Source organism: Oncorhynchus kisutch, linkage group LG6 (assembly GCF_002021735.2).
Source record: "Oncorhynchus kisutch isolate 150728-3 linkage group LG6, Okis_V2, whole genome shotgun sequence".
NCBI lineage: Eukaryota > Metazoa > Chordata > Actinopteri > Salmoniformes > Salmonidae > Oncorhynchus > Oncorhynchus kisutch.
The window spans coordinates 18,533,921-18,561,400 of record NC_034179.2 but is presented as its reverse complement, the minus strand read 5'-3'; the positions used below and the strand labels follow the sequence as shown (position 1 = coordinate 18,561,400).

Here is a 27,480-nt window from a genome sequence, read left to right as displayed (position 1 = left end):
GTATGACAGCTGCGTGGACCCATGGTGTTTTTATGTGCGTACTATTGTTTGTACTGATGAAAATAGTACCTTCAGGCGTTTGGAAATAGCTCCCAAGGATGAACCAGACTTGTGGAGGTCCACAATTTTTTTTCTGAGGTCTTGGTTGATTTTCCCACAATGTCAAGCAGAGGCACTGAGTTTGAAGGTAGGCCTTGCAATACATCCACAGGTACACCTCCAATTGACTCAATTGATGTATCAGAAGCTTCTAAAGCCATGACAATTTTCTGGAATTCTCCAAGCTGTTTAAAGGCACAGTCAACTTAGTGAATGTAAACTTCTGACCCACTGGAATTGTGATTCAGTGAATTATAAGTGAAATAAACTCTTTCTGTAATCAATTGTTGGAAAAATGACAAAGTAGATGTCCTAACAGACTTGCCGAAACTATAGTTTATTAACAATACATTTGTGGAGTGGTTGAAAAACAAGTTTCAATGACTCCAACCTAAGTGTATGTAAACTTTTGACTTCAACTGTATGTATGTGTATATATTTTTTTATACCTGAATAAATGGATGTCAAATCAACCTGTAGCCTGTGTTTCAGATAAATCCTTATGAAGACAATACCTTGCTTGTCTTCACCACACACTAAAGACATGACCCATGTTGTGCAGTAAAACACAGTGACAGCATGGTATACAAACCAAATAACGTTTATTTGCAGTCACAATGCTGACACTATAATATGTAGCAGACATCCACACAACTCAACCAAACTACCGATCCAACACACACTCACATCAGAGGACCAAGGTACCGATCCAACACACACACTCACTTTAGGGAACCAAAACAATAAACCAGGAAGTCAAATCAACATTGTTAGAGATGAGCTAGTCGTCACAAACAGTTAGCAGCAACACCTGTAGAGTAGCACAAGTTGCTAATGAACTCTGAACCCACATCTCCTCTTTAATACACAGTTCTGTCTTTTTCTTACCACCCATTTCCCTGTAATACACAGCTCTATGTTCTACCAAAGGTTGCATTCTTCTTTAGTTTCTCAATTAGAAATAAACTATCCTTCAGGGAGCTCGAAAACGAGAGCTGAACGTTCTAGAATGTCCTGGAAGGTTCTGTCTGGAGCGCACCGCTCCTTTACAGCACCACGAGAGGCCACGCGCACACACACACTCTCTCTCTGAGTCACACATACTCCAGAGAGACTGCAGCCACGCTCCTTTCTGTTATCAGATCTGTGACCCCTACACACTAGCTAGCATGCTGAGACACTTCACTCTCCCCTAACCCAACAGACTCCCCTGAGGTTAGTGTCAGCTCCAACCAGCCTACCAGAGGGTAAAGTGGAGCATGACCTTAACCCAAACCTACTCCCATAACCCTGCCCCACACCTAACCAATTCGATTTGAACAAGCAATTATTTTCTAGGCAAAATGTCTAAGGGCTAAAGGTGGTGTCTAGGGGATAAAGGTAGTGTCTAGGAGGTAAAGGTGGTGTCTAGGGGCTTTGGACAGTGCATAGAGAGTAAAGGTGGTGTCTAGGGGCAGTGCCTAGGGAGTAACAGTGGTGGGTATTTACATCACTCAAATCAGAGTTTACATCACTCAAATCAGAGGGCCAGAGGAAAATGTGCAAAATGGACAGTTTCTCACTCTCTTTGTCTCTACCCCATCACAGCTCTAGTGCGCTCTACTTTCTTGCTCCTCTCATCCCCTGTAGAAAGTTTTTTCCCCACACACAGACAGACAGGTGCACTGACTCACTACACTGTAAAAAGTTCAATCACACGTTTCTCATTTTGTGTTTTAAATTCAATCAATATAAACATTGTTCAAAATGTTATGAAAAAAAATGTACACTTGATTTGTTGTGTTTCTATACAAGGCAGGCAGAAGCAGAGAACTACATTTACCGGCTTCTCCCTTTTCACCTTCATCCCCCCACTCATCCTCCCCCTCAGATTCACTCCCTCCAAAGTGTGTAGAGATATCCTCCCTCCCATCCTCCACTTCCACTTCCCCCTCTCCTCCCAGCAAGTAGCAGGGTGACCTCTACAGACTGGCTTTAAAATAGATCTGTATATTTATATAGGCTTCTATAAAAAGGAGGGTGGAACCACAAGGGAGAGGAAGAGATGAGAGGAAGGGGGGTGAGAAGAGGAGTGGAGAGGAAGAGGGGGCGAGAGGAGGCGTGGAGGGAGTTGAGTTTTGGGAAGCTGCTCTGTGTGGAGCAGGTGTGCGTGTGTGGAATGTCAGCTCATCATGTCATTGGTGTTGACTCCGTATGAAGAGTTTTTCATGCTGTCATTCACCTCCCTCCGGAACACCGAGAGGTTCTGGGTGAACCTGCACAGATGAATATACACACAGTTAAAAAACACACAAAGTGAGCGCACACACAGTCAATGGAATTGTGTGTACCTGTCTCTGTTCTTGGTTAGCAGGTTGCGTTCTATCCCCTCCATCAGGTTTTCAAAGCAGAGATGCATGGCCTGCTGCTTTTCTGGAGGCTGGCTATTCACAATGCTGTTCCTCAGGTCTGCAAAATACTACACACACAAAAGCGCACAAAAAAATAATGTTCTCTGATCGGCAAAATACTGCAGGAATGGAGACACACAGGACGAGGCTGGTGTGTTTGGTTTTCTTTTTTTTTTGCCAGGATAGTCCACTCAGCAACAATTGCCACGTCTTCCAGGGAATGGTTGGATAATGGGTGTGTGGTTGTGTACCTGTACCTTCTCATTGAGCAGGATGAGGCCCAGTAGAGGTCTGGACATGGACCACTGGTTCCTGCAGTCCTCAAAGATGATGATGTTCAACACTGTGGACAGCATCTGTAGGACAAACACACAGAATGATTAGTGAGTGTGTGTGAGAGTGTGTGAGCGAGAGCGTGTGTGTGAGAGAGAGTGAGATCGGTGTGTGTGTTTGGGGTGTGTGTACCTGTTGGATCATCTCTGGGTGTTGCTGCATGATGTGTAGGAAGCGCTCGTCTGTTGCCATAGCAACAGGTCGTTTCTTAGTGGAGCGAGACAGCTAAACAGAAACAATACATTAGCATCAATATATGTACATACATGTATAAAATGATATGAATAGATTACAGATGAACAGAGGGAGAGGTTACCTGTTTGAACAGGTAGGTGGCGATATGGTCCAGACTGGAACAACACCCAGTACACACCATAGTATCTACAACACACATTAGTCATTTTAAAATAAATTCTAAATATAGTCTGTTTATTTATTGTCCTATCATGATGGAACAGTCCACAACCCTATACAGCCACCTGAGAGACCCATACACTAAGGAGAAGTCCTTATCTGTTTTATGGGCCTACTGTAAGTAGCCTATACGCAGCCAAAACAGAAAGATAAATGCAGTCAGAGACCTTCTAGAGCAGCACCGCCCCCTCAAGATTCTGAGCCTGCCTGGCAGGATTGGTCCTTCAAAGCCAGAGCCCCCTGATGGGTGAGCATAATATACAAAGAATTTCTCAAAGCCGCTAATGAGTACCTTGATGACCTTGTACCTAGTCGGTGGGGATTCCGGTGGGGTGCCCCCACCCAGGTCATCAAGTTAAAAAAATTAAAAACAATTGTTGATAGGGGACAGAATGCAGTCGGACCATCAAATAATTGGCACATACATTACCCAATCAGACAGGTTTTTTACATGGACGATACATTGGAGATAATATAAGACAACTACTGGAAATAATAGAATACTATAAAATATCAGGGAAACCAGGCCTGGTTTTCATAGCGGACTTTGAAAAGGCTTTTGAGAAAGTACGACTGGAGTTTATATATAATTGCCCAGAATATTTCAATTTTGGAGAATCTCTTATAAAAATGGGTTAGTTATGTATAGTAACCCTAGGTGTAAAATAGTAAATCATGGCTACTTCTCAGAAATTATTAATCTGTAAAGAGAAGTAAAACAACGTTGTCCACTATCGGCATATCTATTTATTATGGCCATCGAAATGTTAGCTATTAAAATCAGATCCAACAATAATATCAAGGGATTAGAAATACAGGGGTTAAAAACAAAAAGGTGTCATTGTACACCGATGATTCACGTTTTCTTTTAAATCCACAATTTGGATGCCTCCACAGCCTAATAGAGGATCAAGATACTTTTCTAACCTCTCTGGATTACAACCAAAGTTTGATAAGTGTACTATATTATGTATTGGGTCACAAAAAAATACAACTTTTACATTACTGTGTAGTTTACCAATAAAATGGTCTGATGGTGATGTGTACATACCCAGTATACATATCCAAAAGAAATAAATGATCTCAGTACAATACATTTTAATAGAAAGTTAGCAAAAATAGTTAGATCTTGCTGCCATGGAAAGGAAAATAAATACCTGTCTATTTGTAGAATACTCACGCTGATTAACTCTTTAGTCATATCACATATTTGCGTATGGTTTTGCCTACACCTAGCGACCTGTTTTTTAAATTATATGAGCAAAACATATTCCATTGTATTTGGAATGGCAAGCCACACAACATTAAACAGGCTTATTTATATAATGAATATAAATTTGGAGGGCAAAAATGACTAAATATTAAAGCATCAAACCTCTCACTAAAGGGTGTCAGTCATACAAAAGTTAAACTCAAATTCCAACTGGTTCCCTGGCAGATTAGTAAGAATGTCTCACCCCATGTTCAAGAACGGCCTTTTTCCCTTTATTCAGATTACAACCTCTCACTCAAGTTATTTGAAAATGAAATCTCCAAAACATCGCTATTTTTAAAACAAGCCATAGAAAGTTGGTTGCAATTTCAGTTTAATTCACCAAAAAAGACAGAACAAATAATACAACAAATATTGTGGTTAAACTCAAATATACTAATTGACAAAAAAGTATAAATCTTTGTAAATTATATCATAAATAGGACTAGTGGAGTTGTCAAACATGCAGCTAACAAAAATATATGGAAATGTCTGCTCGACCCAAATTTGCAGCATTACTGCAAAAATGGAAGAGGCAAGTGGAAGGGGGAAAAAGTAAGGAACTTGTCTGTCGGCCCTGTATTAAAGACCAACATTGGTTAAAGAAAATGGTGATGAATAACATTTTAATTTTTTTTATTTTAAGTATACCAGTTTCATTTAAGGACAAAGAAATTGACAGCTGTGCCATATAGATTGAAAAATAGTTAAGAGATTTCAATGTACCGATTACATGGCACATGGTTTATGAACTGATACGCAAAACGACGCCGGATTCAAAACCTAAAATTGTTCTAATTAAAATTATACAAAATTCTTGAAACCAATAGAATGTTATACACAGTACCAGTCAAAAGTCTGGACACACCTACTGATTCCAGGGTTTTTCTTTATTAGTACTATTTTCTATATTGTAGAATAATAGAAGACATCAAAACTATGAAATAACACATATAGAAAGAATCATGTAGTAACCAAAGTGTTAAATCTAAATATATTTATGTTTCAGATTCTTCAAAGTAACCACCCTTTGCCTTGGAGGACAGCTGATTATACCCAAAACATAGAATTATCTATAAGGTTTCTCAGTCGAGCAGTAAATTTCAAACAAATTCAACCTCAGCAGGACAATAACCTAAAACACAAAGCCAAATCTACACTGGAATTGCTTACCAAGATGATATTAAATGTTCCCGAATGGCCTAGTAACAGCTTTGACTTAAATCAGCTTGACAATCTAATGGCAAGGCCTGAAAATGGTTGTCTGGTAATGATCAACCAACTAAAAAGAGATGGAAGAATTTTAAAATAATAAACATGTGATAATACTGTACAATCCAGGTGTGTAAAGCTCTTAAGAGACTTACCCAGAAAGCCTCACAGCTGTAATCACTGCCAAATGTGATTCTAACATGTATGAAGGGGGGTTGAATCTAATCAAGATATATCAGCATTTTACTTTTCATAATTTTTTTATAGATGTCAAAGTTGAAGAAAAATTCGAACATGAATGCTGTGTGTAGACCGTTGATGAAAAATGACAATTAAATACGTTTTAATCTCACTTTGTAACAACAAAAGTCAAGGGGTGTGAACATTTTCTGAAGTCACTGTATATATCACCCGGTGCAGTGGTATACTGTATATGTACCATTTCTCAGTGCAGTGTGTGTATGTACAGCTGAAGTTGGAAGTTTACATACACCTCAGCCAAATACATTTAAACTTGGTATTTCACAATTCCTGACATTATATCCTAGTAAAAATTCCCTGTCTTAGGTCAGTTAGGATCACCACTTTATTTTAAGAATGTGAAATGTCAGAATAATAGTAGAGAGAATTATTTATTTCAGCTTTTATTTCTTTCATCACATTCCCAGTGGGTCAGAAGTTTACACTCAATTAGTATTTGGTAGCATTGCCTTTAAATTGTTTAACTTGGGTCAAAAGTTTTGGGTAGCCTTCCACAAGCTTCCCACAATAAGTTAGGTGAATGTTGGCCCATTCCTCCTGACAGAGATGGTGTAACTGAGTCATGTTTGTAGGCCTCCTTGCTCACACATGCTTTTTCAGTTCTGCCCACAGATTTTCTATGGGATTGAGGTCAGGGCTTTGTGATGGTCAGGGCTTTGTGATAGCCACTCCAATACCTTGACTTTGTTGTCCTTAAGCCATTTTGTATACTTGGGGTCATTGTCCATTTGGAAGACCCATTTGCGACCAAGCTTGAACTTCTTGGCTGATGTCTTGAGATGTTGCATCCACATAATTTTCATCCCTCATGATGCCATCTATTTTGTAAAGTGCACCAGTCCCTCCTACAGCAAAGCACCCCCACAACATGATGCTGCCACCTCCGTGCTTCACGGTAGGGATGGTGTTTTTCGGCTTGCAAGCTTCCCCCTTTTTCCTCCAAACATAACGATGGTCATTATGACCAAACAGTTCTATTTTCCTTTCATCAGACCAGAGGACATTTCTCCAAAAAGTATGATCTTTGTCCCCATGTGCAATTGCAAACCGTCGTCTGGCTTTTTTATGGAGGTTTTGGAGCAGTGGCTTCTCCTTGCTGAACGGCCTTTCAGGTTATGTTGATATAGGACTTGTTTTACTGAGGATGTAGATACTTTTGTACCTTTTTCCTCCAGCATCTTCACAAGGTCCTTTGCTGTTGCTCTGGGATTGATTTGCACTTTTCGCACCAAAGTACGTTCATCTCTAGGAGATAGAATGCATCTCCTTCCTGAGCGGTATGACGGCTGCGTGGTCCCATGGTATTTATACTTGCGTACTATTGTTTGTACAGCTGAACGTGGTACCTTCAGGCATTTGGAAATTGCTCCCAAGGATGAACCAGGTCTTGGCTGATTTCTTTTGATTTTCCCATGATGTCAAGCAAAGAGGCACTGAGTTTGAAGGTAGGCCTTGAAATACATCCACAGGTACAACTCCAATTGACTCAAGTTATGTCAATTATCCTATCAGAAGCTTCTAAAGCCATGTGATAATTTTCTGGAATTTTCTAAGCTGTTTAAAGGCACAGTCAACTTAGTGTATGTAACTTCTGACCCACTAGAATTGTGATACAGTGAATTACAAGTGAAATAATAAACTATTGTTAATAAACAATTGTTGGAAAAATGACTTGTGTCATGCACAAAGTAGATGTCCTAACCGACTTGCCAAAACTATAGTTTGTTAACAAGAAATTTGTGGAGTGGTTGAAAAACGAGTTTTAATGACTCCAACCTAAGTGTATGTAAACTCACGACTTCAACTGTATATACATTACCCAGTGCAGTGGTATACTGTGAATGTATCATTTCCCGGTGCAGTGCGTGTATGTATATACATTACCCAGTGCAGTGAGTCCCTCGGAGATAGATGACAGTATGTACATGACGACATGCGGCTCTAGAGAAGCAATGAAGTTCATGTGATCCTGAGTCAACACCTCCAACAGACTGTAGAACGACTGGCTCAACTTGGGATAGTCCTGGAGTGAGGAGGGAGAAAGAAGGAGATTAAGTGTGCTGAATGCCATTGTCAGATATATTTAGAATGTTCAGGGAAGCACTTCGCTGTGAGGGATGGAGAGGAGTGTGTGTACCAGCAGGTCGCTGTGTGGTATGGACAGCAGCAGTTTGATGAAGGTCTGTAGCGCGTTGTCCAGTGCGTCATCTCCATAGAGACGGAACACCCCGAAGTTGACATAGTTCCCAGAGAGCACAGCCTTGAGCATGGAGAAACACACACTGACACCCTTCAGCTTCACACTGTACATCTGGTCCTTAGGCACCTCCCCAATGGTCAGGATACGGTTACCTGGAGAACGGGAGAGGAAGAACCAAGGAAATTAATATATAAAAAAACATGTGGCTGACCAACCAATTACAATTCTCCAGTGAGTGCACAGCAACTGTGGCAATAGGACACTTGAGTGTAATACCATAGGTGGTGATCATCTTGCTGGTTTCTCTGAACAGCAGGATTCCGTTGGGTGATGACACGTCAAATTGTAACCTCTGTGACCTGGAAATACAGACACAGAGTTAAGGATTCATATTTTCCTCAAATGTACAAATTTTCCATCCTGATAAAATTGCAAGCCTTTCCCAGGTATCCCGAGATCCGTCCAACCAGAAATGATATCTAAAAGCATTTAATACCAGCAAGTGTGGAACGGCTATAATTCTATCACTATAAATTGAGAAACACTTGCAGGTATATAACGGTTTCTTGTTGTATTTGTTGTAACGGAATCAACTCAAAGTTCTCTCAAAGTCGTCACACTATTTTGTTTATGTAACCTATAGTTAACGTAGGCCTAAGAAAAATGGTTTGCTTGACTAATAAAATGAGGTTATTATAGCTAGTGAAAATGACAGGGTCGTTTTACCGTTGACTGAAAGATGACACCCAGCTTGTTGGCTCTCTCCTCTCCCCTTGCAGAGCAGCTGTCTGGCTATCAGGGGAATTTGGAAAGATTATGGCTGTTTTTACTATGAAAACTCACTTATGTGGTGACTGTTTGTTTAGCGCAGCATTGGATATTTTCCCTGTGACAGACAAGCAAACGGTGTAGAATCCGCACCATGGACAGCTGCCGATCAATTTCATGTGAATCTGACCTTCTAGTCAATCCAGTGCCCTTGCTTTTGTTAGTGTAACAATTTGGAACAATATTGCGAATGTGAATTTCCTTGAGCGATTTTGCAGACACAATGTATTAGGTGTTTTGTTAGCAGTGAGCAGCCGTAGTTTATATTTGGGATCCTCTGTTGGGTAACACAGCTGAAGTTTGGGAAGTAATTTGAATGAACAAACTGTAGAGGAGAAACCTGGGACGGAAATGACTGCGTGGAGAAGTCGTGTGTAGCAGTGTAAATAATAGAAAGCCATGTAGACGTTTTCTATTGGGGACTAGCCTAAATAATGCAGCTTTCTAGCGTTGCATATTTTCTATTTTTGCATTAGTGCGGTATAGAAATGTTATATTATTGTTCGAGATAAAAACATTTTTTTTAAGTATCTTGGTAATCAGGAAGGCACTTGGTTCAGGAAATTGGTGTTAATCCCTACAAAGGGTTAGAAGTCAGGGGTTAGAGGTCGAGGGAGAAGTGTCAGGGTTCTGACTGTATGCATGTTTATGTACCTGTTGTGGACTAGCTCGGCCATGAGCTTTAGGACAGGAGTGGTGCATGCTGGTACGTGGTACCAGAGCTCTATAGCTCTCTGCAGGATGGGCATGTAGGCTGGGTAGCTGGGGGAGGGGTTAAGAACAACACTGTGCGCCAATGAGACTTCAAGTGAAGGACAACACTACTTGCAATTCACAACTCTACAGTGATTTCCTATTCTATGACACAGTCATACCTCTTCTACACAACGATTTCTATCTGAACGTTCTTTAACCTTTCAATCTCCTAAGCAGGCCCCTGGTCCGTAAAGGTCAGGGGTCAGAGATCAGGGGTCAGTAAAGGATACATCCAGTCGAAGAGCATCATAAAGCTGGTCTTGGCGTTGAAGGCAAAGGCGATACCTCTCAGGTCTCTGACCAGTCCTACCAACGTCCTCTTCGCCTCCTGCTCGTTGAATGTGTTGGTGCTGAACATCTGAGCCACTGCTTCAAACGCCGCCGTTAGGGGAAGCATGAATTGTTCAAACTGGTCCTCATCCTCACCTACACACACAAGATGAAAACAAGGTTAAAGTAGGGCTGGGACGATACCAGTATCATGGCAAGGGTTACAACACACGAAGTAGATTTCATTTCTTTAGGAAAACAGCCCTAATGTTGGAAACAAACATCATTATCTTGTCATCCAGAGTCGCATTGATACATTTTTCCAAGCTATAGCACACAATATTTTACATACAACAGGTTTTTAAAGGACCAACGAGTTTGGTATGCTTCGTGTTTTCATTTTTGCCATGGAAAAAATATGATACTGGTATCATCATAGCCCTAGGTGAAAAAATAAGATCATTACTGATAATCGTGTAGACTGTAGATGTGTGTGTGTGTGTGTGTCTACCTAGGTCGACCATCAGCAGGCGTCCCAGTGCGGTGTAGAACGTGGTGCGACACCTCATGTCGCTGAGGTTTGATTGGTTGTTCACGCCCAGGAAGGAGAAGTGCTCGCTCTGACATCATTGGAGAAAGGATAAGGGCATTATGGGAAAAGAACTGGATGAAAAAGCATACATTGAGATTCAGGAGGTTAGTGTTAGTGGTCAGGGTGAGAGATCAAAGGTCAGGGTACTTACTGTGTGGTTGTTCAGCATGAACTGAACAGCGCTGAGTTTCACCAACTTCCTCACACTGCTGTACGTACACACACACACCGTCAAAGAGACAACACAGGAGCTGGAATATAACAGAATACCAAATACACCCCCCCACCCCCCCTTCTCTCACACACACACACGCACGCACGCAAAAGGATATCCTATAGAGAGGTCATTGAGTAACTGAAGTGTCTTGGAAGTGATTGGTTCACACTGGCCCCAGTACTTCAGGTTGGTGATGCTGCAATCACAAATGGTATTAATCAGTGGTTAGTTCATAGAACCAGCAGTAGTACTAACACAGGAAGTGTTGAAACTCACATTTTTCCAATGAAGACGCTGAGTACCATGGTCTCATCATTCAGCCCCAGAACCTCTGACAGCCGCCGGTACAGCTGTGACACACACAGACACACGCCATTAACCATTGGAAGATCCCCTGGAGAGAGAGCAACTACACAGTAGGACAACTATGATATAATCACAAACAGTAACAGCTGCCAGCAGCGTAGCACTAGTCATCTCCACAGGGTTAAAGACAAACACACACCAATCAGCTCTGCTCTCATCTCCCGAACGTGGCTGTACATTCCGCCAAAACCTGAGCTCTGAGGTAAAGTAGTGTGTGAGGAAGAGAGTGAGTGAGATCAAGAGAGTCTGTGTGATAGTGTTAAGTTGAGCAGAGCTGAGGATGGTTTGCCTTAGTATCGGGGGGTTAGGGTAGCGGGTGTCATAGGGGGATGTGTATCTCCTGCAGGTCTGGGGTGTTATTTATTCTGACACCTCAGACTCATACGGTCCATCTCACACATACACAACCTGAAATGAGACATTCCAGAACCTTCATCATATGAATTATTCTAGAACTCCTCCCGCCTCCACACAACTTTATATTAACTATTCTAGAACTTCTCCCGCCTCCACCCCACTTTATATTAACTATTCTAGAACTCCTCCCGCCTCCACACCACTTTATATTAACTATTCTAGAACTTCTCCCGCCTCCACCCCACTTTATATTAACTATTCTAGAACTCCTCCCGCCTCCACACCACTTTATATTAACTATTCTAGAACTTCTCCCGCCTCCACCCCACTTTATATTAACTATTCTAGAACTTCTCCCGCCTCCACCCCACTTTATATTAACTATTCTAGAACTTCTCCCGCCTCCACACCACTTTATATTAACTATTCTAGAACTTCTCCCGCCTCCACACCTCATAATAACTATTCTAGAACTTCTCTCGCCTCCACACCACTTTATATTAACTATTCTAGAACTTCTCCCGCCTCCACACCACTTTATATTAACTATTCTAGAACTTCTCCCGCCTCCACACCTCATAATAACTATTCTAGAACTTCTCCCGCCTCCACACCACTTTATATTAACTATTCTAGAACTTCTCCCGCCTCCACACCTCATAATAACTATTCTAGAACTTCTCCCGCCTCCACACCACTTTATATTAACTATTCTAGAACTTCTCCCGCCTCCACCCCACTTTATATTAACTATTCTAGAACTCCTCCCGCCTCCACACCACTTTATATTAACTATTCTAGAACTTCTCCCGCCTCCACACCACTTTATATTAACTATTCTAGAACTTCTCCCGCCTCCACACCTCATAATAACTATTCTAGAACTTCTCTCGCCTCCACACCACTTTATATTAACTATTCTAGAACTTCTCCCGCCTCCACACCACTTTATATTAACTATTCTAGAACTTCTCCCGCCTCCACCCCACTTTATATTAACTATTCTAGAACTTCTCCCGCCTCCACACCTCATAATAACTATTCTAGAACTTCTCCCGCCTCCACACCACTTTATATGAACTATTCTAGAACTTCTCCCGCCTCCACACCACTTTATATGAACTATTCTAGAACTTCTCCCGCCTCCACACCACTTTATATGAACTATTCTAGAACTTCTCCCGCCTCCACACCACTTTATATGAACTATTCTAGAACTTCTCCCGCCTCCACACCACTTTATATGAACTATTCTAGAACTTCTCCCGCCTCCACACCTCATAATAACTATTCTAGAACTTCTCCCGCCTCCACACCTCATAATAACTATTCTAGAACTTCTCCCGCCTCCACACCTCATAATAACTATTCTAGAACTTCTCCCGCCTCCACACCTCATAATAACTATTCTAGAACTTCTCCCGCCTCCACACCTCATAATAACTATTCTAGAACTTCTCCCGCCTCCACACCTCATAATAACTATTCTAGAACTTCTCCCGCCTCCACACCTCATAATAACTATTCTAGAACTTCTCCCGCCTCCACAACCTCATAATAACTATTCTAGAACTTCTCCCGCCTCCACACCTCATAATAACTATTCTAGAACTTCTCCCGCCTCCACACCTCATAATAACTATTCTAGAACTTCTCCCGCCTCCACACCTCATAATAACTATTCTAGAACTTCTCCCGCCTCCACACCTCATAATAACTATTCTAGAACTTCTCCCGCCTCCACACCTCATAATAACTATTCTAGAACTTCTCCCGCCTCCACACCTCATAATAACTATTCTAGAACTTCTCCCGCCTCCACACCTCATAATAACTATTCTAGAACTTCTCCCGCCTCCACACCTCATAATAACTATTCTAGAACTTCTCCCGCCTCCACACCTCATAATAACTATTCTAGAACTTCTCCCGCCTCCACACCTCATAATAACTATTCTAGAACTTCTCCCGCCTCCACACCTCATAATAACTATTCTAGAACTTCTCCCGCCTCCACACCTCATAATAACTATTCTAGAACTTCTCCCGCCTCCACACCTCATAATAACTATTCTAGAACTTCTCCCGCCTCCACACCTCATAATAACTATTCTAGAACTTCTCCCGCCTCCACACCTCATAATAACTATTCTAGAACTTCTCCCGCCTCCACACCTCATAATAACTATTCTAGAACTTCTCCCGCCTCCACACCTCATAATAACTATTCTAGAACTTCTCCCGCCTCCACACCTCATAATAACTATTCTAGAACTTCTCCCGCCTCCACACCTCATAATAACTATTCTAGAACTTCTCCCGCCTCCACACCACTTTATATTAATTATTCTAGTACTCCCCTGCCTCCACCCCACATTAATTATTCTTGTTCTCATCCTGCCTCCCCCTCACTTTATATTAATTATTCTAGTACTCCCCTGCCTCCACCCCACATTAATTATTCTTGTTCTCCCCTGCCTCCACCCCACTTTATATTAATTATTCTAGTACTCCCCTGCCTCCACCCCACTTCCATGGAGAATTCTCTGGTTAGCGATGATTCCGCCTACATTATTCACCATGTTAACAGTAAAACTGAGCATGTCACTAAGAAGGGATAGGGGAGGAGAACTTTAAGACCAAACCGACACGTTGGGGGAGGGCTGCTCTCGACTGTCACCACTTATCTGGGCTGTTCACATTTCGCAGCCTCTGCCCAGCACAAAGAAAGCACACTCAGTCAGTCAGTCCAAGGCTGTTTGTCAGCACTAACACACCCTCAGACAGAAGAGCTACTAGTTAAAATATAACATAACTCCCACTAGTTACAGGCAGAGAAGGGAATGGAGAGAGATGGAGTCAGTCATGAGAGGAAGGAAGAGAGCATAGCCTTGCTATTGAGAAAGGCCTCCGTAGGCAGACCTGGCTCTCAAGAGAAGATAGGCTTTGTGCACACTGCCCACAAAATGAGGTGGAAACTGAGCTGCACTTCCTAACCTCCTGCCAAATGTATGACCATATTAGAGACACATATTTCCCTCAGATTACACAGACCCAAAGAATTCGAAAAAAAATCAAACACCATGGTAAATACAACCTATATTTATGTTAATTTATTTTCTCTTTTGTACTTTACCTATTTGCACATCGTTACAACACTACATAGCCATAATATGACATTTGAAATGTCTCTATTCCTTTGGAACTTTTGTGAGTGTAATGTTTACTGTTCATTTTGTATTGTTTATTTAACTTTTGTTTATTATCTATTTCACTTGCTTTGGCAATGTAAACATATGTTTCTCATGCCAATAAAGCCCTTTGAATTGAGATATTAACAGAGTTAGTCTTGCTAAGAGAGGAATAGAGAGTGAGAGAAAGAGAGACAGTTAGTCATGCTTAGAGAGGAACGGAGAGAGATAGAGATAGCTGTGGATCTAAACAAGACAGTGGACTCATCAACATTAAATCATGTTTGAGGTCTGAAACATAACTCTCTCTGTGTGTGTGTGGTAAAAGTATTTACCTTGGAGGACTTTTGCACCTGGTCTCCGATGTAAATTTTCCTGAACTGTTCAAAGAAGCTGAGCATGGCCAACTCCAACCGCTCGTTACCCGCCTGGGCCAGCCGCGAATCTGTTAGGTTCATCAACTGGAGCACTCTGACACACACACACACACACACACACACACACACACACACACACGATTGACACAGCATCAGGTCAGAGCTTTCCAACAATTAACTGGCCTGTGGGTGGCCTGTTCTTTATGCCCTGCAGATCACGTCCTACGTATTTCTTTATATTCCATTGGAAGTCAGGTCGGATGATAATTTGGCCAATATTAAGTGTGGTTGGCATTGATTATGTACTGGGGCATGCCCAGCAGGAGATGGAGAGTGACAGAACCTGTGAGGGTGACCTCAGGTTACTTAGACGTTAGAGTGTAGCTAGGTCATAGACTATTAATAAGAAGCGTTGGTTGAGGGACATAGCACAGCTCCACACACATTTCATTTTGAAGTTGATTCCTGAGCTGGTGCACAAAGACCACCATCTCACATTCAATTCCCAGCCACCATAAATGATCACATAAAGCAAGTTACACCATCCTAAGGAGCCTCGTTTGCCATAAATGGCTTATGTCCTTATAGGCATCTTGTGATTACTGCAGTTTCTCAGACCAATGCATGAGTTAAGTAGCTTTAAGTAGCCCTATATTTCTGTTATTACGGTCCTCTCCCCCTGTTAGAAGTGCACCTGTGAAGAAGTTTTAGTCTCTGCTGGACCGGGCCAGAGTGTAATACAGCGATGATATTGTGAAGTAAACTGCTAAACTGGAACCTAGTTGTGTCATTTGGATATCACATTGGTTTCAGAAGATGGCTAATAAATTAGAGTTGGAAAAATGTACTTGGAATCTGGACACGGGTTACCAATCTGGACAAGAAAAAGCAAGCACTTGCAGTGGTATTATTGCTCGACGGAAGAGCAAGACATACAGCACTGGAAATATTCGGAGGATTTGACCCAGGATGACGGAATGGGAACTTTGATCAGAACACTGGATTCTGTGTTTCTTAAAAAGTATTTGAATGGAGACATTTCAGTTGCAATGGCGGGCTACGTAATTGATTTTGAACATGGGTACTAGAGGTCGACCGATTTATCGGCACAGCCGATTAATTAGGGCAGATTTCAAGTTGTTTTCATAACAAATTGGTAATCGGCCCTTTTTGGATGCCGATTATGGCCGATTACATTGGAATCCACGAGGAAACTGCAGTGTCAAAAGGACCTTGTGGCTGCAAGGAGCCATGGTAAGTTGCTAGCTAGCATTAAACTTATCTTCACATAATCACAAGTTAACCTAGTAATATCAACAACCATGTGTCGTTACCTAGCTTTTCCTGCGTTGCATAAAATCAATACGGTGCCTGTTAATTGATCATGGAATTACAGCCTACTTCAACTTCAACAAACGGGTGATGATTTCACAAAAGCGCATTCGCGAAAAAAAGCACAATCGTTGCACAAATGTACCTAACCATAAACAATGCCTTTCTTAAAATCAATACACAGAAGTATATATTTTTTTACCTGCACATTTAAGTTCAAATAAATGCATGTTAGCAGGCAATATTAACTAGGGAAATTGTGTCACTTCTCCTGCGTTCAGTGCAAGCAGAGTCAGGGTTTATGCAGCAGTTTGGGCCGCCTGGCTCGTTGCAAACTGTTTGAAGACCATTTCTTCCTAACAAAGACCGCAAATCATTTGCCAAAATGTTACATAATTATGACATAACATTGAAGGTTGTGCAATGTAACAGTAATATTTAGACTTAGGGTTGCCACCCGTTCTATAAAATACGCAACGGTTCCGTATTTCACTGAAAGAATAAACGTTTCGTCATATTAATGACCAAAGGCTCGTATTTCTGTGTGTTTATTATAATCAAGTCTATGATTTGATATTTGATAGAGCAGTCTGGCTGAGCAGTGGTAGGCAGCAGCAGGCTCGTAAGCATTCATTCAAACAGTACTTTACTGCGTTTGCCAGCAGCTCTTAACAATGCTTGATTCACAGTGCTGTTTATGATTTCAAGCCTATCAACTCCCGAGATTAGGCTGGTAATACTAAAGTGCCAATATGAACATCCAATAGTCAAAGGTATATGAAATACAAACTGTATAGAGAGAAATAGTTATTATAAGAATTATAACTACAACCTAAAACTTCTTAACTGGGAATATTGAAGACTCGCGTTAAAAGGAACCACCAGCTTTCATATGTTCTCAGATTCTGAGCAAGGATCTTACACGCTTTTTATTTTTTATTTTTTTTTACATGGCACATCTTGCACTTTTACTTTCTTCTCCAGCACTGTTTTAGCATTATTTAAACCAAATTTAACATGTTAGATCATTTATTTATTATATTAAATAAAAATAAAATATGTAAAATGTAAAAAATATTATTTTGGTCCTTCAATAATCGGTATCGGTACCGGCGTAGAAAAATCATAATCGGTCGACCTCTAATCAGCATTTGTGGGTTCGATTACAGGCTCAAAATGGCCAGAAACAAATAACTTTCTTCTGAAACCTGAAAGGCCGCTCAGCAAGGAAGAAGCCACTGCTCCAAAACCGCCATAAAAAAAGCCAGACTACGGTTGGCAACTGCACATGGGGACAAAGATCGTACTTTTTGTAGAAATGTCCTCTGGTCTGATGAAAGAAAAATAGAACTGTTTGGCCATAATGACCATCGTAATGTTTGGAGGAAAAGGGGGAGGCTTGCAAGCCGAAGAAAACCATCCAAACCGTGAAGCACAGGGGTGGCAGCATCATGTTGTGGGGGTGCTTTGCTGCAGGAGGGACTGGTGCACTTCACAAAATAGATGGCATCATGAGGGATGAAAATTATGTGGATGCAACATCTCAAGAAATCAGTCAGGAAGTTAAAGCTTGGTCGCAAATGGAGGCCCACAAACCTGACTCTGTTACACCAGCTCTGTGAGGAGGAATGGGCCAACATTCACCCAACTTATTGTGGGAAGCTTGTGGAAGGCTACCCGAAACATTTGACCCAAGTTAAACAATTTAAAGGCAATGCTACCAAATAGGAATTGAGTGTATGTAAACTTCTGACCCACTAGGAATGTGATGAAAGAAATAAAAGCTTAAATAAATCACTTTACTATTACTCTGACATTTCACATTCTTAAAATGAAGTGGTGATCCTAACTGACCTAAGACTGGGAATTTTTACTAGGATTAAATGTCAGGAATTGTGAAAAACTGAGTTTAAATGTATTTGGCTAAGGTGTATGTAAACTTCAACTGTATATAAACAATGTATTTAATTTATTTTTTGCAAACTGTTTTCACTTTGTCATTATGGGGTATTGTGTAGAATTATCTCATCAATGTAATGCCCTGTATGGGAGACATTAGAGATATGGAAAAACATACTTGTGCTTTGTTTTACCTAGGGTTTGGGTACCTCAAAAACTAAAGCCCTTTTTGAGGATTGGCCACTAGCCTAATAGGTAGTGGTATTGGTTAGGGTGAGGTTACTTGTGTGTGGACTTACCGACAGACTAGTTCTCCGTCCATGGCGTCTTGTTCATCTGTAGAGGCGAAGGACACTCTTCCTCCAATGACCGCCCCGATTATATACACCAACCATGTTAATCTCCCTATAGATATAGAAATATAATTATATAAATCAACTATAACAACCTCCCTGGTAACAAAAACATGTTGTTAAAAGCTATATTTTGCCGTACTTCATTGATTGATTGAGAGGGAAAGAGACGTACCCTCCTGGACAGTGATATCGATGGTACTTGAGTTGGTAGACTGCAGTAGTTCCTGGTAGGTCTGTGCTGATTGGTCGAAGAGCTGGACCAATAGGGCACAGGTCTTCTCGTATTCACAGCGACCGATGGTGGAGAGCTGGTCTAACTGCTGCTGGACTAACCCTGCGTCATCTAGAGGGTCCTCTAACCCATCCCTTCACAGACGTGAAAATGATTTCAACGTTTCATAATTGATCTGTGAGAGTGTGTGTGTCTGTGTGTGTTACCTGAGTATGATGCAGACAGACTCGAGGCGCGAGGTGATGTAGGCCTTGGTGACTTCAGGTGTGTATGTTTCTAGCAGGTGAGGCTCTGTGGCTTTAACGTAAGGGACAGACGCTGCTAGGCGCTGCCACAGGCTCAACAGGTAGTGGACAGAGTTAGGGGCAAACTCCCAGTGCTGCAACACACATAATATAAAAGTTATCAGAAAATTGTCATCTAAGTAAGGAGAACAAGGTTTTCGGCAGAACGTTAACATCTAACAAGATCATTGAGTTGTATAGAAGGGCAGATTTAAGAAGGACTATTTATGAAATGTCTGTTTACCAAGACACACACCAATCTGCCTTCAGGGTCTTACACACACAGACAGACACACATCGTACCTGTAGACTGGTGACAGTGAAGTTGGCTATAAGCCTGATGACTTCTGGGTAGTTTTCTACTTTGACCAGCTCTCCCAGCTGGTAGTTACTTTTCAGTCGCGCCAACAGACGACAAAACTCATGGTAGTTGTTAGGGTCTGAGAGGCTCTGGAACACAAAGACAGCATTGTTAGTTACTTGTAGCATAAAACGTGTTACCATATAAAATGATTTCACCCAAAATAAAGGGGGGACCAAATTTGAAGGAATAACAGAATTTAAGAGTCTTGTAACATGTAATAGTGTGTGTGTTACCTGTGGGTTCTCTAGTATCCTCTTGACTCCATCCACCAGGTGAGAGAGGAACTTGGCTCGCTCTGCGTTGTTGAACAGAGACCTCCTCACTGATGCTATCTGGACTAGACACGACAACACCTACACACACAGAGCATTAAACACTACACCCATCCTGTACTGAAGTGAACATACAAGCCACACACTCACACACTCTGCTTTACTCACCAACGGGGAGAGGGAGGGAGGGATGGAATGATATAAATCAAAAAAGAGCTGGAGAGTGGAGGAATCCAAAAACGCTGAGAGAAAGAGAGAGACAGATTAGGTTAGTACACAGTAATAGGTAGTGTTGGGATTAGTTACTTGAAAAAGAAATACACATTTCTAGTTACTTTACAATATTACTTTGTTTGGAAAGTAATGTGTTCTACTACTTTGAGTTACTTTCATTAAAAAACTCTCACCAGTTGTTTGAATATCGGAGGGAGCAAAGCGAACCGGGTGCGCTCTACCAAAGACAGGCTACTTATTAACTCAGGTTTAATCACTCGAGTCTCCTTTCATCTGTGGCGATGCTTTCCTGTGCTAGTCTACAAGTGCTGCACTATCATATGAGCTGCTTAATTAGCCATATGTACTGTAAGCCAAACATCTGTACAGATGTCCTATCATTTAATTCAAAATCTTTCTCTTGAGCCACCAGTTCTGGTTATAGACCGCACGTACACTGACAGAGATGTATAGAGGGCACACTCGCCACTAGATGGGAAAAACTTCTATAGGCGTTGCTATCCCAGAAACGATAAATGGCAAAGATCAGATGTGCTCCCTCAATACTTTACTACATTTCTTCAGCCTTTCTCCGTTCGCTCGAGAATTAAATGAGGAAACAAGTCGAGATCAGATCATGGAAAACACGCAGCCGGTAGAGATATGACTCTGAAAACAACGCTTGCGATTTGAAAAAGTAACATGTTACTTTACTCCGCTACTCATAAAAGGAATCTGATTACGTAACGCATTACCCCCAACACCAGTAATAGGTGACGCAGTACTGATATTTTACAGAATTGACAGAATGTGTTACCTGATCTCCAGGAAGTGGGGATCTGAACAGTGCAGAGGTCATCAGAGGACTCGTCTGTAGACGTTCCGATGAAGTCATAGTTCAGACAGTTGTGACTGAGCTTCAGTAGCTGCATCAGTAGACCATGCTGACTCTCATCATTCAGGTTGAGGTTCTTACCCGACGCCTAGACACACACACATTAAGTTCACAAGAACGACTGGAAATGGATGTCAATAGGTATGTCAACACATTAATACAATCCCTCTCACACACACACACCTGTTTGAGGAGATTGCAAGACAGGGTGAATATGTCAAAGAGGGACGAGTCTCTGAACGATGACGCAATCTTCCTGTGTTTGGTCAGAGGATGGCTGGTATCTGCCTGTACACACAACATCAAACACATATTTAACACACACAACAACACAACCACCACTTCAGATTAGAGGGGAGAAGGGGAAGTAAGAGGAGAGGAGGGAGATGTGGAGGAGAGGAAAGAGGGAGGAGAGGTAGAGTACCTGGTTGATCTCATTGGTCAGTTGGGATAGGATGGTGACTCCTATGATGCAATGTTCTACACTGTCCTGCTGACAGACAGACAAAGAAAGGTAGATTTGATCAGTTCACTACCTACTTCAAGAAAACAAATTATATTGACTACACACACACGTTTGTACCTGTAGGAAGCGTGTGACGTCTGCGATGACGTTTCTGAAGACATAGTCGTCTTTCTGACAGTCGAACCAGCCAAGCTTGGTAATCCTGAAACACACACACACAAAAACACATAGCTTGATGATCCTGGAGGAGACAAAAACAAGGGAGAGAATCACTCACATGGAGGAGAGAGGGATGAAGAGAGGAGGAGAGAGGGATGAAGAGAGGAGGAGAGAGGAGCGGAGAGAGGTTTACCTGGAGTACAGCTGGATCAGAGCCTGGGTAACAAACTCAGCCAACTTCGGCCGCGTCGCCAGATAGTTCAGTACATAGTTCCCTGCATGCACGCACACACACACACACACACACACACACACACACGAGCCTTATGGACTAACTTGTACAGCATGAATATAGACTGGTGGGATGTGTGTGAGTGAGTCTTACGGATATCGATGCGCTGCTCCAAGGGAAGAGGGTTGTTGGTGCGCGAAACCAGTTTAGACAGACAGGTAGCTGCAAGAAGTTGAGAGTAGGAAGACTGGAGAGAGGGAGAGAGAGAGAAAGAGAGGAAGATGGGAATACAAGCATAGACAGAGACAACACATCAGCTGAGCTAAAAAAGCAAGTCATACAGTAAATATTGTCAGTCATTTTTACATTTGAATCATTTAGCAGACGCTCTTATCCAGAGCTACTTACAGGAGCAGTTAGGGTTAAGTGCCTTGCTCTAGGGCACATCAAACGATTTTTCACCTAGTTGGCTCAGGGATTCGAACCAGCGACCTTTCGGTTAATGGCCCAAAGCTTTCAACTGCTAGGCTTCCTGCCACCCTTTTTTATCAGGTAATATGGTAAATATCAACAGCTTATTGATATAATGTCAGTGTGTGTGTGTGTGTACTACTCACGCTGCCTCTCTCCAGTAGTAGCTGACACTTGCTGAGACAGTCGGGGCTGTTAGTGAACTCCACCAGAGCTTTCTCTGCTTGCAACCTCACCCCAGTCTCTGTTGTCTCGTACAGCTGCTTACACAGGATCTCTAGCTGGGCTAGGCTCTACTCACACATACAGGAGAGAGAGACCTAAGTGAGTAGAGCAGCAAAAAACATCCCTCATCAACAGCCAAGATACAGGTGTAGACAGTTGTATTGGGCTGTGAGCAATCAGTATGGCACAACGTTCTAGAGCGTTCAGACAGAAATAAGACTATAGCCTATTTCGTAAAATAGACATGCCTCATGCAATTTTTTTTTAAAAGACAAGAAAGTTTACCAAAATAAACATTCAGTAGCACCCTATTGAACATGACCCTTGTTAAGATAGAAACACCGGGGCTAAACACCTGCCAGACAAAGACCAACGTAGTGGCTATAGGGCAGTGGAGGCTGTATGGAAACCACATGTTTCATACCATTCCATTGACTCCATTCAGCCATTATTATGAGCCGTCCTCCCCTAGGCAGCCTTTACAGCTTTAGGGAGTGGGTGGGACCGGAAACCACACAGATAGTTAACTTACCCCAATACACAACACTAACATAATAAGGTTTAACTAACTCACAAACTAAATCCATCCAGCTAACGGACACTAAATCCACCAGTAACAATGCAGCAGACTATTCACCTCAGCTAGCATTACTAACACCATTGTTGTAAAGAACTACATAACCACTCATGCATGCACACCCCAGCTAGCCTGACCAACATCATATTGTTTAAAGGACAAGTCAGCAGAATCCCAGAGCCAGTCTGATGCTAGCTACTGATATAGTACAGGATGTACTAGTCTAGGGAGGGCGTTGGATGGCACATGGATAGGGAGAAGAGGACTGCTAGACATAGATAAGAGCTCAATACCCCAACACTGCTGCTGCTGATCCTGACTCAGTGTGCCCCCCACACACACACCTACTAATATTACTACTAGAACAGTCCTGGTGCTGTGCAATACACCTGACTAAAGATTTGGGTGGGCTAGCTAGCTAGATCATCATGTCATGCTGATGGTTCCTGAGAACATTGGCAAGAACGAATGTTCTGAGCAGACCAGCACAGAATTTGTGTGTCTGGAGCCTGTTGTGTGTGTCCCGTACTGTCCATGATGACTTTGCAATAACAGACAGTTACGTCACACGGTCAGGCACCCTGACCAGGAAGCGCTGCCTCAGTGCGCGTACATCTGTAGTTATTATTAATAAACTAAATATCTAACTGGCTCTCTCATCACCAGCCTGCTGAGCTAACTTTAATTTAAAAAAAATACTGACACCAAGCATCTCTAAAATAATGTATATAATGCACAGAATTAGCCACCTGGGTGGGGTGAAGGCTTCATTTAATCAACTTAGCAAAATAACAATTAGCCAGCTACCTACTCACATCAGCAGACGCCGACACTTTCAGTGCCAAGTTGCTATAAACACAAACAGTAACGTTAGTTACAGAAAGCTTGAGGCAGATATAGTTACTGTTAATCTATCGTCTGCTTGATATGACAGTTAGCTGCAAGTGCTAGCTAGTTAACAGTAGCTAGCTAATGTCAGTCAGTTGTACAAAAATGTGCACACGTGACAGCCAGCATCCCAGCTAAAAGCTATCTTACTTTAGCACATTGGCTGGAAAGACGAAGCTAGTTGTTTGGCAAAGTTAATTGTCAGCTGATTAGCTAGCTAATGGTAGCTATAACCCTCAGAATGATACCTAGTTATAAATGTGTTATGCTCCATGCCAGATAACGTTATCTAGTTAACTTGCTAGGTGTGTCCGTTTCGGAGTGGCACATTCTGGTTTTCGTTGCAAAATATGCACGGTGGGGTATAATAAGTATAACGACAACACCGTCCACGAGCCAGGTTCCAAGCTAACTACATGTCAGCTCACACAAAAAACTAAGAGGGTCGCGCGGGAGAATGTCGTGTTGCTATACCTATAAGTTAGCAAGAGCTAACCTGGCGTGGTAAATTACAAATAGCGGTGCATTTGAAAGGTCTGATCAAGCAAGCAAAGCATAATCAATAATTACATTTGACCGGATTTCGTTCAGGACGCGAAGGATGAAGTATGAGAGTTGCTAACCAATTAATTAGTGCTAGCTAGTTAGCTACTGTCAACTAACTGGCTTGCATTTTCCCCATCCTCTCCTAGCTAACAGATATGTTCAATTTTGTCGGCCTATATGTTAAAGGTGTTCTTTACTTCGTATAAAAGGCATGAGATAAAACATCATGACAATGTGGATAGCTGCTACAATCAATACATTCGCCCAGTAGAAACAGTCCTAGCTAGTTAGCAGTTAGCCATGTTTCATAAACACCAATGTTTTGTTTTCGGTCCGCATCTTTAAACGGCGAAAGCTACACGATGACAGGCCACAAGTCAACACTGCAGCTCGCATCCTAGCTACACATATCGCACATAACCTGTACCATGACCGCTTTATGGATGCCTTCACTCTCTATATATTAAATAACGCATCGAAATATATATTACAGCTCATTCAAAGGCTTATTGAGGATTGATATATTACAAAAACATATAGCTGTGGTTACCTGCACATGATCCGCCATTTTGCTCCATTCATGCTCCTCTCTCACTCCCATTGAACTATCTCACTCCCCCTGACAAAGTGAATGAGCGCAGATTTTCACATTCAGAAAGCATTTACGCTCGCGCAATCGCTGGAAATCCCTTTAGAACCCCGTTCAACTTCACATAATAAGAAGTGCGTAAAATAAAATACCTCTCATATAAAGCAAATCCGCTCTTTGTTTACATGGCTCTTAAAGGGAAACTGCTTCATTTTGCTAGTTTCTGTTCTGGAATGGGTTTAATAAGATTATCCATTATATTGACCAGATACTCAAGGGGTATCCGCGCTAACAATGTAAATAAATGTATTAACAAATGGAAGGCAGTCGGGACCATTCTAGTCATTGAGAGGGCAGATAGTAATGTGAACAACCTGCACAACTCGGATATAAAGTTTTTTTTTTTAATCAAAGTTGCCAGGATGTCACGTGTCCTACGTATATCAGTACTCTCATAACAACTTTTATTCGATCAAATAAGCCACACGTAGCAAACAAGACATGTATTTGTTTGTTGAACTCCATACAGAAACTCCTCGCTCGGCAAGAAAATATCAATTTAAAAAACGCCACCTGCTGGAAAAGACAGATTTTGGATACAGTTAACCCTCTCGCGTTGCCTCTTCCTCTCTGGTTTAATCAAATACAAATACAATTTTTTTTTAGGAATTGTTTATGTTTATGAATGGCACTGCATGCTAAATAGTAGCTAAATAGACTCAAATGTGAAGTATTCCTGTCTTATTTGTCTGCTTTGGGGATTGGGGACATAAATATAGTACATCTTTGTTTCTTTAATAATGCTTTGTTTCACAGTCAAGTGGAGCATATTAGCCCACTGAGGGAGCCAACGGAAGTCTTCATGTCTCAGGCACAGCGTGGTTTCAAACTACCTATATTACACTTCACCCCATTTTGACCTCCTTCTTGCAGATATCTTTCCGAGTTACAGCGCCAATGTGACTGACAGAATTCAAACCTGGCTGCAGAAGAGTGCACAAACCCATTAAACCAACGCAATTCCTCAACTGTCAGGTAAGGTTACTCAATCCAGTGTTTCCCCTAGGATTGTTTTCACCGGTGGTGGCAAGGGTAGTGGGTCATCTTGGCAGAAATATATACACTACTGTTCAAAAGTTTGGAGTCACTTAGAAATGTCCTTGTTTTTGAAAGAAAAGCCAATTTTTTGTCCATTAAAATAACATCAAATTGATCAGAAATACAGTGTAGACATTTTTAATGTTGTAAATGACTATTGTAGCTGGAAACAGCAGATTTTTTATGGAATATCTACGTAGGCGTACAGAGGCCCATTATCAGCAACCATCACCCTTGTGTTCCAATAACACGTTGTGTTAGCTAATCCAAGTTGATCATTTTAAAAGGCTAATTGATCATTAGAAAACCCTTTTGTAATTATGTTAGCACAGCTGAAAACTGTTGTGAAGAAACAAAGAACTTTCTTCTGTAACTCATCAGTCTAAAAAAAAAATTGTAGACCTCCACAAGTCTGGTTCATACTTGGGAGCAATTTCCAAACGCCTGAAGGTACCTAGAGATGAACGTACTTCGGTGCGATAAGTGCAAATCAATCCCAGAACAACAGCAAAGGACCTTGTGAAGATGCTGGAGGAAAAAGGTAGAAAAGTATCTATATCTGCAGTAAAACGAGTCCTATATCGACATAACCTGAAAGGCCGCTCAGCAAGGAAGAAGCCACTGCTCCAAAACCGCCATAAAAAAAGCCAGGCTACAGTTTGCAACTGCACATGGGGACAAAGATCATACTTTTTTAGAAAAATGTCCTCTGGTCTGATGAAAGAAAAATATAATTGTTTGATCATAAGGATCATATTTCAAAATATATTAGGTGAACAATAGGTAGGTAAAGAAATAAAACAACAGTAAAAAGACAGGCTATATACAGTAGTGAGGCTATAAAAGTAGCGAGGCTACATAAAGACCTATGGTAGTCGGGCTGATTGAGGTAGTATGTACATGTAGATATGGTTAAAGTGACTATGCATATATGATGAACAGAGAGTAGCAGTAGCGTAAAACAGGGGTTGGCGGGTGGTGGGTGGCGGGACACAATGCAGATAGCCTGGCTAGCCAATGTGCGGGAGCACTGGTTGGTCGGCCCAATTGAGGTAGTATGTACATGAATGTATAGTTAAAGTGATTATGCATAAATGATAAACAGAGAGTAGCAGCAGTGTAGATGAGGGGTTGGGGGGGGGGGGGGGTGCACAATGCAAATAGTCCGGGTAGCCATTTGATTACCTGTTCAGGAGTCTTATGGCTTGGGGGTGAAACCTGTTGAGGAGCCTTTTTGTCCTAGACTTGGCACTACCGCTTGCCATGC

The 27,480-nt window shown here is 41.7% G+C and overlaps 2 protein-coding genes across 9 annotated transcripts in view; one reads left to right on the top strand and one right to left on the bottom strand.

The window, feature by feature from the left end:
- Window positions 1-682: 682 nt before the first annotated feature.
- On the bottom strand, window positions 683-25,411 carry LOC109892451 (exportin-7-like). 8 transcript variants are annotated; one of them, XM_020484988.2, is made up of 31 exons: window positions 25,077-25,410; window positions 23,908-23,941; window positions 22,437-22,583; window positions 21,973-22,066; window positions 21,781-21,862; window positions 21,546-21,630; window positions 21,387-21,455; window positions 21,146-21,250; window positions 20,885-21,050; window positions 20,023-20,096; window positions 19,816-19,935; window positions 19,522-19,668; window positions 19,141-19,313; window positions 18,875-19,068; window positions 18,646-18,751; window positions 15,074-15,209; window positions 11,101-11,174; window positions 10,940-11,020; window positions 10,759-10,822; window positions 10,527-10,635; window positions 9,976-10,171; window positions 9,644-9,751; window positions 8,888-8,953; window positions 8,438-8,520; window positions 8,099-8,313; window positions 7,846-7,984; window positions 3,139-3,203; window positions 2,955-3,047; window positions 2,747-2,845; window positions 2,430-2,557; window positions 683-2,354 (listed from the first exon to the last, which is right to left on the bottom strand). In XM_020484988.2, the coding sequence occupies exons 1-31, from the start codon at window positions 25,106-25,108 to the stop codon at window positions 2,261-2,263; spliced, it is 3,378 nt and encodes a 1,125-aa protein (XP_020340577.1). In that variant the 5' UTR covers window positions 25,109-25,410; the 3' UTR covers window positions 683-2,260. The 8 variants fall into 8 exon arrangements, with proteins under 8 accessions (XP_020340577.1, XP_031682204.1, XP_031682205.1 ...); XM_031826344.1 differs by having other exon boundaries at window positions 21,387-21,452; window positions 25,077-25,409; XM_031826345.1 differs by lacking the exon at window positions 23,908-23,941 and having other exon boundaries at window positions 25,077-25,409.
- A 205-nt stretch (window positions 25,412-25,616) lies between these two features.
- LOC109891718 (ras-specific guanine nucleotide-releasing factor 2) overlaps window positions 25,617-27,480 on the top strand; it is a 98,850-nt gene continuing 96,986 nt past the window's right edge. Inside the window, exon 1 of the mRNA XM_031826343.1 lies at window positions 25,617-26,150. The gene's annotated coding sequence lies outside the window, so the exon portion shown is untranslated. The remainder of the gene's footprint in view (window positions 26,151-27,480) is intronic.